This window comes from Prunus avium, chromosome 4 (assembly GCF_965620075.1).
Source record: "Prunus avium chromosome 4, drPruAviu1.hap1.1, whole genome shotgun sequence".
Classification (NCBI taxonomy): Eukaryota; Viridiplantae; Streptophyta; class Magnoliopsida; order Rosales; family Rosaceae; genus Prunus; species Prunus avium.
This window is the reverse complement of record NC_142287.1, coordinates 22,431,575-22,443,439: the sequence shown is the minus strand read 5'-3', so window position 1 is coordinate 22,443,439 and position 11,865 is coordinate 22,431,575. Positions and strand designations below refer to the sequence as shown.

The 11,865-nt window shown below is 37.1% G+C and overlaps 2 protein-coding genes across 3 annotated transcripts; one reads left to right on the top strand and one right to left on the bottom strand.

Annotated features, from left to right (window-relative positions):
- Positions 1–577: 577 nt before the first annotated feature.
- LOC110774114 (F-box protein At5g49610-like) lies at positions 578–6,080 on the top strand. The gene is made up of 4 exons (XM_021978653.2): positions 578–2,038; positions 2,416–2,693; positions 4,362–5,582; positions 5,869–6,080. The coding sequence occupies exons 3-4, from the start codon at positions 4,466–4,468 to the stop codon at positions 5,874–5,876; spliced, it is 1,125 nt and encodes a 374-aa protein (XP_021834345.1). The 5' UTR covers positions 578–2,038; positions 2,416–2,693; positions 4,362–4,465; the 3' UTR covers positions 5,877–6,080.
- A 2,697-nt stretch (positions 6,081–8,777) lies between these two features.
- Positions 8,778–11,313, bottom strand: LOC110774112 (protein ACCELERATED CELL DEATH 6-like). Of its 2 annotated transcripts, none has more exons than XM_021978652.2 (3): positions 10,648–11,313; positions 9,805–10,337; positions 8,778–9,716 (listed from the first exon to the last, which is right to left on the bottom strand). In XM_021978652.2, exons 1-3 carry the CDS (start codon positions 11,291–11,293, stop codon positions 9,102–9,104), a joined length of 1,794 nt encoding a protein of 597 aa, XP_021834344.1. In that variant the 5' UTR covers positions 11,294–11,313; the 3' UTR covers positions 8,778–9,101. The 2 variants fall into 2 exon arrangements, with proteins under 2 accessions (XP_021834344.1, XP_021834343.2); XM_021978651.2 differs by having other exon boundaries at positions 8,779–9,725; positions 10,648–11,287.
- Between the last annotated feature and the right edge of the window lie 552 nt (positions 11,314–11,865).

The following is an 11,865-nucleotide window of genomic DNA, read 5'->3' as shown; positions in this document are numbered from 1 at the left end:
AAAACCCCCTTCACTTTCCTTAAAGGATCGGGTTTGGACTAGAGGTGGCAATTTCCAACATGACCCACACGGAAAATTAGTAGGTCAACTTGCACGATTAAATTTTCAAGTTATTTTCAAGTCAACCCACCATGACTCGTTTAATAAATGGGTAAGTTTTGGGTCAACTTGCCAATCCACTAAAATACATGTGTAAACCCACCAACCCGTTTCTTTGGTTCTTTATTTTCTTCATTTTTCTAATTTTTTTATTATTATTTATCTTTCTCAATCTTTCATATATTGAGATGTGGGTCTTTAATGTTTTTTTATTTATCTTAAGTAATTTACACATGTATCCTTGCGCGTCATAACCAATTCTCACATTATTTTGATCATGAAAAAAATTTCTTTAAATAGTCATCTCTTTCTTTACCTTTTTTTTTTTATATATATTTATTTACATTTTTACCTCGCTAGTTACTAGTTTCTACCACTTAGCGGGTCAACTCGATATGTCACTTGAAATCCGAAAATTAGAAGTTTACCACTTAGCGGGTCAACTCGATATGTCACTTGAAATCCGAAAATTAGAAGTTCAATCCGTATCGGGTTAGGATTGAGCATTGTTAACATGTATATGATCCTCACAAGACACGAACTCGGCACGACAAGAGCCATTGCCAGCCCTAGTTTCGACTTGGGGGGAGAAACAGAGAAAGCTGTTTAATTTGCTCCTCCGCAACAAACAATCACTGTTTCTCTGTAACCTCGAAACTACTTACTTGTAAAGTCTTTGATGTTTGCAACTCCTACCTCCACAAACCCAAAATCCTATCACAAATTTACAATGGTCTATACCCTTATTTCACTTTACACCCAAGGTTTCATCACTCAGAGACACATTCACTCCCTCTTTCTCTCTCTGTCTTTTCGGGAAATTGGCAAGGTTTCAGACCAACCTCTCTCTGGTGCTTTGCATGGCAATTTACAGCCCGAGGTGTACAATTTCCACTTTTTATTTATTTGACCCCAATTTAATGCTTTTCTTTCCTTCGCAAATGCATGCGCTGTTTACCTTTTCTGCCTGCCCTTTCTTCAGTTACAGCAATACTCTGGGTTTGTTAATCAGGAAATATCTCAGCATTGTTTGTTTTCTAAATTTAGGCTGAATGTTTTAAATTTGGTATTCTTGTAATGGTTTTATATCACTCTTGTATTGCTAATGATGCTCATCTAATACAAATATTGGAAAAAAGGAAGCAGGGGAACCCGCAAAGTTCAGTAATTTTTGCCCATTATGATATTCAATGACAATGTTTATTCATATGAGTGCCATGGATCATGCCCATTTAGAGTAAGGAAATGGATTTGTTAGGTTGGAGTGAAAATTAAAGGATTTAACCTCTCTCTCTCTCTCTCTCTCTCTCTCTCTCTTTTAAATGTACATTCAAAGTCCTGATCTTCTAATAATCTATTATTAAAGTTAACTAAGGGATTCACTTAACTCCGAAATGCTTTTTGCTGTAGTGATGCAACATCTAATTTTATCTGAATGAGACATACTGTAGATTTCTGTATAATGAATCAATGACTTCATGAGTTATAAGCTATGAATGTCAATCTTACTAATAGATGCCCATTGTATATGTTGTAATGATTTGCTGCCTCTCTTACTAGGACTACAATTGGTTCATGCTAAGAGAATAATATCTTTATCATGAGCTGTTGGATTTATTGTAAGCAACCATGGATGAAAAGAAGCATTTATTGCATTATTCGTGTTTCTTTGTTTTGGCTATAAATTATTTGTGTTTCTTTTCTCAAAGAAAATCAAGGAATGTGATTTGCAATGGCTTCTAAAATCAATGATCATGGCTACTGAAGTTAGCATTGCTAGATCATGGAGTTCATCACTGAAAGCCAATTATGCATTGTTTACATAAAAGAAGTTCTCTCGTTGGGATTTGTGTGAGTCCTGAATATGAAGACACCGGAAAAATTGAAATTTAAGTGATAAAATATCATTACAAGCACCATGTCCAACCAGAAGTAAATGGTAAGTTTACAACTTTCTCAATGTAAATGTACCAATGAACTGTATTCAAGTGAACTGTTGTGGCCACAACTACCACTATTGCTTCTTGGACTCTCATGTATAAGATTATGCACTGCTATAGCTTACATGCACAGCATTTCTTGGCAGATCTTATCTCAACCTTGGCATCAGTAAGACCATGTTAACATATAAATAGGATTTAAGCAGTATGCCTAACTTGCATTTGATTACACCTTCTACTTGGATGAATTACTATTACAAAATTATTTCTGCATCCTGTTATAGTATTCATCGTATTTAGAGTATGTTTTTGGATTATTAGTCACTATTATCATGAAAGGTAACAAGTTTATTTACTTGCTAAATATTGCAACTAGGTCATGACTAAATTCCGAAAGAATTTGCATACTGCGGGAGCGGGGTAAATGAATAATATGGAAATCTATATATCGGTACCCTTTATTTATTGGGGTCTCGCTCACTTAATCTCATTTCACCTACCACTTGTTGCAATGCATGAAGGCTTGAATTGCCAGGTTGACAGAAACTTTGCTGGTTGATGTGCTTTATAAGTTATCAGTTTCGTTCGCCTTCATTCAACAACAAAATTTCCGGTCTCTTTCCAAAGAGTGGCCTGGAGGGTTAATCGTAACCGGTGAGTTCCTTTGTTATGTATCTGGATAATCTTTTCAATTACCAATACTTTCACAATGTATGGCTTATTTTCACTTCATGACTTAAACCTAACAATTTGTCAACAACAGATTATATGTTGAAATAGGGAAAAATGCCTAAGCATTTCATCATATGAATTGCAAAATTGTGTCATCATAAAAAGTATATCTCCTTCCCTCACAATTTTATTAGAATGCATAATTTCAAGATACATTCAGAATTTGATCTTGGTATTATATGAAGGTAATCTGATTTGTTGTTCATCCCCAATTCCTTTGAGGGCTATAATCTTCCAAGCTGATGCATGTGGGCATACCTTTTCTTGCCCCAATTTAAGAGGGATCTTGACTTGTATTTTTCTAATTTTTTTGCTTTTTTTTTGTCCCCCCGATTCTCAGTGATTTTCTTACAATATACATGTTTGTTTCTTATGTGACTATCTCTTAGTAAACAGCACTGTCCAGCTTTCACATCATTAATCATATCTTTATCTAATCTAATCACTTAAGAATTCTATCTGAATTTTGTATGGTTATGATTGGATCTAGTTGACCACATGAATGAATTGTAGGAGCATTGGTAAATAAAATTTCAGCGTTTGACGTTGTGCCCTTTTGTATTAGTTTACTTTTTCCTCCTTTTTTAAATTCTTCATTGTCTTCTTGGTTACTTTGTTTTCTTTTGACCTTTTGTTCTCTATGCCTTTTCTTCTAATTATCTGTTGAATTATCCAGACCTAATATACATAGTTTATCTATGAAATTTAAAAGCTGCCTTGATAAGAAGATAGTTCAGTATGGTTAGGATGTGGCTTATTGGCTTGATCATGTTTGTGCTTGTTCTTCACTGGTTCCATTTTCATTTTTGTTTCTCTATTTTTGCTGCCTAGATATCTAGTTATAGGTTCAAACGTCTTATGTCACTGTGAGGACAGCTCTCGGGTACATTTACTTCCCAAGGGCACAGCCTGGGTTCAATTGCAGGCCATGTCCTCAGTTGCTTGTTTTATGTGCTGTTTATGATTTCAGAAGCATTTCTACGTGTTTCCTTTTAAGTGCTTTTACAAGTTTTGATAATTATTTAAAGTGTTCCTAGCTTTATGTTAAATGAACCAATGTACATGTGCTGTCATATACGTTTTCTGTATTCCAAAATTCCGTAATATCATTATAAAATTATTAGCTCAGAGAATGATATGCATGACTAGGAGAATAACTTGCAAGTGCAGTTTTACATGGAAGTATGCTGGGTCAATTTGATTTGGTTTTAAAATGATAATTGGTTATTGTAAGTGAGAATTGGAACTATTTTCCCAACATGAATATGGTATTAATTTTTAGTCAGTTTTGAGTACTGATATTGCTGTAAAAAGACAATTGTTTGTTAAGATTTTGTGTCAAGAGACATGGACAGGGAGCTTTATGTGTATCTACTATCGACATCTTGTGATGCCGTGGAGCATCTCCATTTGTAGAGTGTTTTTTTTTGGTCCAGACTTCAGATATTACAACTGTTTTGGAAATAGAAGTTTGGAAAAAGAAAGAACCTAAGCTGAAGTAGATCTCTCTGTTTTTCTATGCTCTGGATGTTGATATTTTTTCCTCCATTATAAGATACGACACAAAAACTTGACCTATTCGTATTGCAGGCGGATGCTTTTGGAAATCTGTCAAAGTGGTAGAATAGTGGGTTTCTCTTGAAGCAAAAGCCGTTAGAGCGCTTGGATAAAAGAGCCGTAAGAGCAGATAAACAATGGATAAATCTGTTGCGAAGTGTATCCCAAAACTTTCACGGAGGCAGAATGATAGTTGGTCTGATGTGGAAACTGTGGAAGATGTGCTTGCCAATATTCTTTCAAGGCTTCCAGTCAAGTGCCTCATACGTTCTAAGGCTGTTTCTAGACTTTGGCACAAATTGATTAGCAGTCCATATTTCACTAAATTGCATTTAATGCGGTCAAGAGAAAATGTGATCTATATACTTTATCCTTATATGGACGATATAAAAGAATTGCATTTGGTTGATGGTGATGGGGTAACCACCGAAGTAATCACTCTTCCTGGTTTTGAAAATGTTTCATCTCTTAGTATGATTTGTTCCTACAATGGGTTGATATGTTTCACCATTTACCCCTGGTTTCCTCACTTATATATGAGTCAACCGGTCGAGGAAGACTTGGAAATCCTAATCTGCAATCCCGCTACTCGTGAAATTCGGTTACTTCCAAGAGGTAGCCCAGCAGAACAGGAACTAGGCATTGGGGTTGCCTTTGGCCCAGGAACCAGTGATTATAGAGTATTTCGGTTTTTCTCCTCCATATTTGAAAAGCCAGTAGTCAGCCCTCAGTGTGAGATATTTTCATCAAGCACTGGAACCTGGAGAGGCATAGGTTTTGTTCAGCAATATCCTATGGGTGCAAATCACGTATTTTTTAATGGACAAGTTTACTGGTTTATTGCTTCAGAAGAAGATCATTCTACCCCTGGAAGCATTCTTTCAGTGGATATGGAGGACAGCTTTAAAACCATTGAACTTCCAGAAGAAGTCACTGCACACTCCTTCCTAATTATTCTTGAAGGTTTCTTATCGTTAGTTGCTGTCTATGATGATGATCTAATTATGGATGTATGGATGTTAAAGGATGCAAATGAATCTTATTGGGAGAAGAAGTGCAGTGCTTATATTGAACACGCTGTTGAAGAGTGCATTGACTCTGTAGCTGGAAGGAATAATGAATTTTTTTTCATAACTACAGAACATTATTTTATCTTTAATACCGACAGGACTACCTGGGAGCAACTTTATCTTCAGGAGGGGTTTGGACAGGATTCTCCTGTTGTTTTTACATACACAGAAAGCCTTCTCCCCTGTAAGTACTATAAATGCTTTCAATTCATAATATTTTCTAATGGTTGAAGTTCACTGACCATTATGTATCTTCTGCTTTAAACTAGTGGGTATTTATCTAAAAGCATTTTGATATTGCGAGATTTATGCAGTAGAATCTTATCTTAATCTGAACAAGTGGATGATCTTAACTTATAGATAGTGCAAACATTCTCAAATTTAGGCATGGCATGAACTACGCAGTTTCTTGGGTTTGTTTACTTATGAACTTCATCATCTTCTGACATGTCTTTGCATATGTTAAACAGGTAGCTGATTTCTGCATTTTGCAAGAGAGGAGGCAAATAAGCGAGAAGCATAATTTTGGTCATTTGCTGTTTTGTTTCCAGTTTGACAACATTTCTGGTGGGACTCTTATTTGTTTTGAAATTCTCTTTCTTTTGTTTTGTTATTTTACTTTTGCTCTTATGTACTTGTTGAGTAACAGATGTTTATGTATGGTTGTGTTGCTTCCTGGATATGTTGCCCTGTTAATTCTAACATGTGCTTGCTAGTTGTCTTTTCCATGGTAGTTCACGATGGCTAAGAATTCTACACGTCTGACATTTCGTTCTTTGGTTTCACAAGTCAGTTTTACAAGAGCGATAGGTTGTTTTTCAAGATCTCCCGCAAGGAAAACTAACAATATCCATCATGTTAACACCAACTAGTAATTCTTGTTTGCAAACCTATTAATCTCAATCAATTAGTTGGTGATCAACCGGGGTCCAAAAGAAGTCACCTTTCATGATAAAGTTTTCTAGATTACAGGTTAATAATTAGCCTTCAAAAGTTTACTTGAAGTGGTAACAAATTACTCAAGTATATGATGACATACTTGTTTCGGTATGACCCGTGGTCTTTTAGGAAAACTACTTCTTCTTTTCCACACTGATTGCTTCTAGAAGTTATAAGTGATAAAGAAGCACTCTCTTTAAACTACTGCAGAATGGGGAGGAATTTCCCTATGCAGAATGGTCGAGTACTGACTGGTCCCATGTGAGACTTGCAACTTCTTAAAAGTCGGGTCTTCCATATCACTAAGCAAACAGTAATCAAAGCAAAACACCCATAAATTTTTAGGGTTAATTATACTTTATTATTATGTGGTTACACCCTTAAGACATGTTAGTCTTTACTTTCTCAATTTTTACAATAACATACCCCGGTCTTTTAAATTTGTTATAATGTGGTTTTGTCGTTAGGGTTTTTGTCAGATCTCGCCATTAGGGTTTTTGTCAGATCTCTCCGTTGTCAGATCTCGCCTAAACCCTAGCCGTGTTCACAGGTTTTTTGTATTCTTTAAACTCCTCATATCGAATTTCTCGTATTTTTTCCCAAATCCAAATCCCTCAAATCTAAATCCTCGTATCGAATTTTCTTGAACCACAAACCTTGAATCAAATCCCTCATCTTGTATTCCTCATATTTCCATATCTAAATCCTCGTATCGATGTTTTTTTTGAAACACAAACCCTGAATCGAATTCCTCGCATCGTATTCCTCATATCCTTGTATTGTATCCTCGTATCCTAAATCAAATTCCTCGTATCCTCGTATCGTATTCCTCATACCGCCTTGTTCAGATTCAGATCTTCATACCCACATCCTCATCTACTCTTATCCTGAAACCCTAAACACATCTTTTTTCTCTTATTCTTAAATCCTTCCGCTGCCATAGATATCGTTTCCCAAACCAGCGAATTCACTTCCTCATCCCCCCTTAGTTCTTCGAACATGGAGAAACTGCTTCAAAACTACCAGTCGTCAGTGGAAAGCGACTGGTAGTCAGAGAAGCTGTTTCAAACCGACCGGTCGCCAAAATCCAGCGACCGGTCACCAGAGGAAAACGATCAGTTTTCTCCACGCTGTCAAAATCGGGAGGAGGAAATTGAACCGTCTTATGAGATTTTGCCCGCTTAAGCTCCAGTACCACACCACCCATTGAGATGAATCACAAGTTGTGTGAAGACATGGACCAAGAACAAACCAATAAGGAACAGTATCAAACGCCTTGTTGGAAGGTTGATATACCTGACACACACAAGACCAGATAGTGCATATGCTGTGAGTGTGGTTAGTCAGTTTATGCATTCACCCAATATTTCTCATATGAATGTTGTTGATCGAATCTTAAGATACTTAAAGTCAGCCCTTGGAAAGATTTTAATGTTCTCAAAACATGAAGATCTTGAAGTTTTCGGATATACATATGCTGATTGGGTTGGGTCCATTACAGATAGAAGCTCTACTTCTGGTTACTTTACATTCGTGGGAGGTAACCTAGTCACTTGGCGGAGTAAAAAATAAAATTTGGTCTCTTGGTCTAGTGCAGAAGTAGAGTATAGAGGAATGACTCAAAGAGGTTGTGAATTATTGTGAATCAGAAGACTCTTGACAGAATTGGGTTTCAAGCCAGAAAAGCCAATGGAGTTACTTTGTGATAACAAGTCAGCCATTGATATTGCCCATAATCCAGTTCAACATGATCGAACCAAACATGTTGAGGTGGATAGACATTTTATCAAAGAAAAAAATTGAGAAGAAGATCATCCGCCTACCATTCATAAAATCAGAAGATCAACTGACAGATATCTTAACCAAAGCTGTTTGTGGCAGAATATTTCATGACTCACTTACCAAGTTGGGCATTTGTGACATATATGCACCAACTTGAGGAGGAGTGTTGAAGTGAGTCTCCTAATTAATCAAGGAGATTTATTTTCTTAATTAATTAAGGGATTTACTTTCCTATTTTATATAGTTGTCAAATCATTGTATAATTAGGAGATACTTTCCTAATCCTTTACGGGATCTAATTCCTTGTAAAGCACTCATGTGAACTCTTATATATACCTCCCTATGGAGAAGAATAAAATAAGAATGTAACATATTCAAAACCATATTCATATTTTAGCAGTAGTCATGGGGAATGGGGGGAAAAGAAAATCGAGGGGGGGGGGGTGGGGTTGTGGCACTTGTGATCTGGGTGGTTGCAGGATGGGGTTCGTGGGGGTTGAAGGGTGGTGGTCATGGGGGAATGCAGGGAGGAGAGAGAGAGAGAGAGAGAGAGAGAGAGATTTTTTTTTAAAAATAAATATTTTATTCGTATTTCAATCAATTTAAAATTAACAAAAATTGAAAAATGTGAGATCCACAGTGCCACGTAGGCAACTAACGACGAGATTTGATGGAAACCCTAATAGCGAAATCACATTGTAACAAATTTAAAAGACTAGGGTATGTTATTATAAAAATTGAGAAGGTATGGACTAATATGTCTTAAGGGTGTAACCACAAAATACTAAAGTGTAATTAACCCAAATTTTTATCAATAAGAAATTCTGCAATGTCATTGGTATGATCATTTTGGAGATCATTTTGGCATGACACTCAAAGGTAAACCATCATATATCAAATGGAGCTGGCTTTGGGACAAAGAGGTTGGCCTTGTATTCATATAGCCCTTCAGCATAGCATTGCTTGAGAGCAAGGTGGTCCTTCATTGTTTGTTCTTAAATTTGCACCTGAGCTTACAGAAATGAGAAATGAAGAATCTGCAGACTTCAGGTAGGGAAAACATTTTCACCAGTTGGGAAAGAAACATGAAGGTAATAACATGAAAAGCGGATCCAACTGAGTTTCCCAAGGTTTTGACAAATTGCTGATGGGGCATGACAGCCCTAATCCCTGTTTCGAATGCTATTGCAGTGGATTGTAGAGCAATATATGTAAGAGCAGCAGCACTTGTGAAATAGTAAACATAAGAGGACTTGTTGCTGTTGACAGCTCCCCAGAACAGAAGGCAAGATGCAATTATTGAGCAAGTCATGGCAATGCTGTCTGTGATGATGAACCACTTGAAATCATTATTTGACTGCAGAAGAGCCTCCCCTTGGTCTGGTCCTACATTATTGTTGTAGCCTCCAGGCATTGTGAAGGCAGCTGCAAATGTCACAGTTGTGATAAGAGTTGTAACCATCAAAAGGGTCTGACCCATTTGCATGTAAGTTTGCACTGCATTGGCTTCTTCTTGTTCTGCTCTTGGGGAAATCTTGAAGTTGTCCAAACATGAATTTCGGGTACCAAGATGTCCCCAAATTTCTGGGATAATGTTCTGCAATTTCTACCAGATGAACAGTTGTAGTTTGTTAAGAATTATAACCAATTATACAAAGGATATTAATTATGTAGTTATCACTCACCCTGGGAGATGTAATACTGGACTCTTTAATTGACCTATCAATGTCAAATGCGGCTTGACCACATTTGTTCTTGGAACTTTGATGCACTCTTCCATCCCACATCAAGTAATACACAATCCAAGTTTTTCTTTCCATGGTGGCGAGATGCAAAGGCGTGTTTCCATTGACGTCGGGCTGATTTATGAGGCACTCCAGTTCTGGTGTTTCTAGTATATACCTGACCACATTTGCCTGGCCACCAACGATGGCCATGTGAAGAGCATTCTGTCCATATTGGTCACAAATTTCTCCCGAGTCTGGGCAATGTCGAATGATCTCTCTAATCACACTGGTATGACCTTTGTTAGCTGCAACAAGAATTGGTGAATGGCCCTCTTTGTCCAAAACATATGCAATGGACGTATCAACTTCTAGTAATCGTTTAACCATTCTATGTTGGCCAAGGGATGCTGCATAGTAGAGAGGAGTTCTCCCTTGGTGATCAGTTTCTTTGATCAGCTGCTGTTTGAACCGTAGGAGTACTTCCACGATATCTTACGATGACAAAAATTGATTTGAGTTTAAATAAGAAAATACAGAAGTTGTGAAACTAATACGCCCCTATGTGCAAAATATATACATATATATATATATATATATATATATATATATATGTGTGTGTGTGTGTGTGTGATTGGAATTTTATTCTATGCAACTTCAAATACGAAACGCATCTATCTGAAGTCAAAGTCCATAAAGAATTGCAAGGAGTTGGATATTATAGTAGTTGCTGAAAGTGTGTGCAAATTTAAAGCATCCATTGCTAAAACAGTTAGAACAGAACTGGGCCAAAGTATGACATACCAAAATGCTTCTCAACAACAGCAGCATGCAAGGCTGTTTGGCCATTTGACCCGCCATGAACTGATGATGCAGTTGATTTTAAAATCTGATTCAGAATCTCAAACATTCCTCCTCTAGCAGCCAGGTACAATGGAGACTCGCCCGCATCATTTTCAATAGACGACAATTTAGGGTCAATTGTAAGCAAGAACTCAACCAATTTAATGTGACCATTCCTCACAGCTTCATGTAAAACTGTGTTTCTCCCCCTATTTCCCGTTCTCAGTGTCTCAAACATGCCATTATTCTCATTCCTGAAGTCTGTCTGTGACATGAACGGAATTTCTCTGACCAGATCATTGAAGATAGAGAAGCAACCAACCCTTGCAGCCACATGTAAAGGAGTATCTCCATCTAAGTTTTGCTGTGTGAGAAAGGATCTGCATCTGCTATAAATCTCAGCCACAACCTTCTTGTGTCCAAATTGCACGGCGATATGGAGGGCTGTGTTTTCTCGGGGTGTAAGTTGATATAGTAGGCTTGGATTTTCATTAAGAAGTTGTTTGAGGAAGCAAATGTCACCTGACTTTGCAGATTTGTAGAGCCTTGGGTCCATGGAATTTTGGGAATTAGCAACTAGTACATAATCTGTGGATGGTTTATTCATGGCCTTGTGATTTTAAATAGCAGTTGTGAAAGAATATATAAACTCACCAACCCATCTTAGTCTTGCTGTTGACAATCAAAAGTGTGCAATGGTTCATTGACTTCTAGTTTCTTGCCGCCTTTGAAAATGGTGATGTGATTTTCAAGACAGGTGGAGGAACGAAATACACAGTAAAATTCAAGCCAAGCTGACCACCACATAGTTTTCACTGAGGCAGGAGCAAGTCAAAGTCTGTGAGGTCTACATGAAACTTTCCAAGAGGGTCATGTGGTTGATCAATTCAACTCCAGTCATTCTAAAACTAAGAAATTGGTCATAAGTATAACTAACTGGTGTAATGTAAGATAGCAACAGAAGTATTTAACCAATTAGGTTATTTATAAGCCAGAAGTAGAAAGCAATCATTTTAATATGCTGGAAGAGAGTTAAAAGTCAAAGCCCTGTATTATTATTTTCTGCACTGTGAGAAGCATGAAACTAAAATAATGTCCAGTCGAGGAAACTTTGATCCTTTTGAAGAGGTCAAGCTTGCTGCGCTTGCTAAGCTTAGGATTAAGCCTAGATGCTTTATA

Excerpts from the sequence above, each read along its gene's own strand:
- LOC110774114 (XM_021978653.2), top strand. The coding sequence starts at position 4,466 with ATGGATAAATCTGTTGCGAAGTGTATCCCAAAACTTTCACGGAGGCAG.
- LOC110774112 (XM_021978652.2), bottom strand. The coding sequence starts at position 11,293 with ATGAATAAACCATCCACAGATTATGTACTAGTTGCTAATTCCCAAAAT. Across the intron at positions 10,338-10,647 it reads TGTTGTTGAGAAGCATTTTG|ATATCGTGGAAGTACTCCTA; the intron begins GTATGTCATACT and ends TGTCATCGTAAG. Across the intron at positions 9,717-9,804 it reads CCAGTATTACATCTCCCAGG|AACATTATCCCAGAAATTTG; the intron begins GTGAGTGATAAC and ends TAGAAATTGCAG.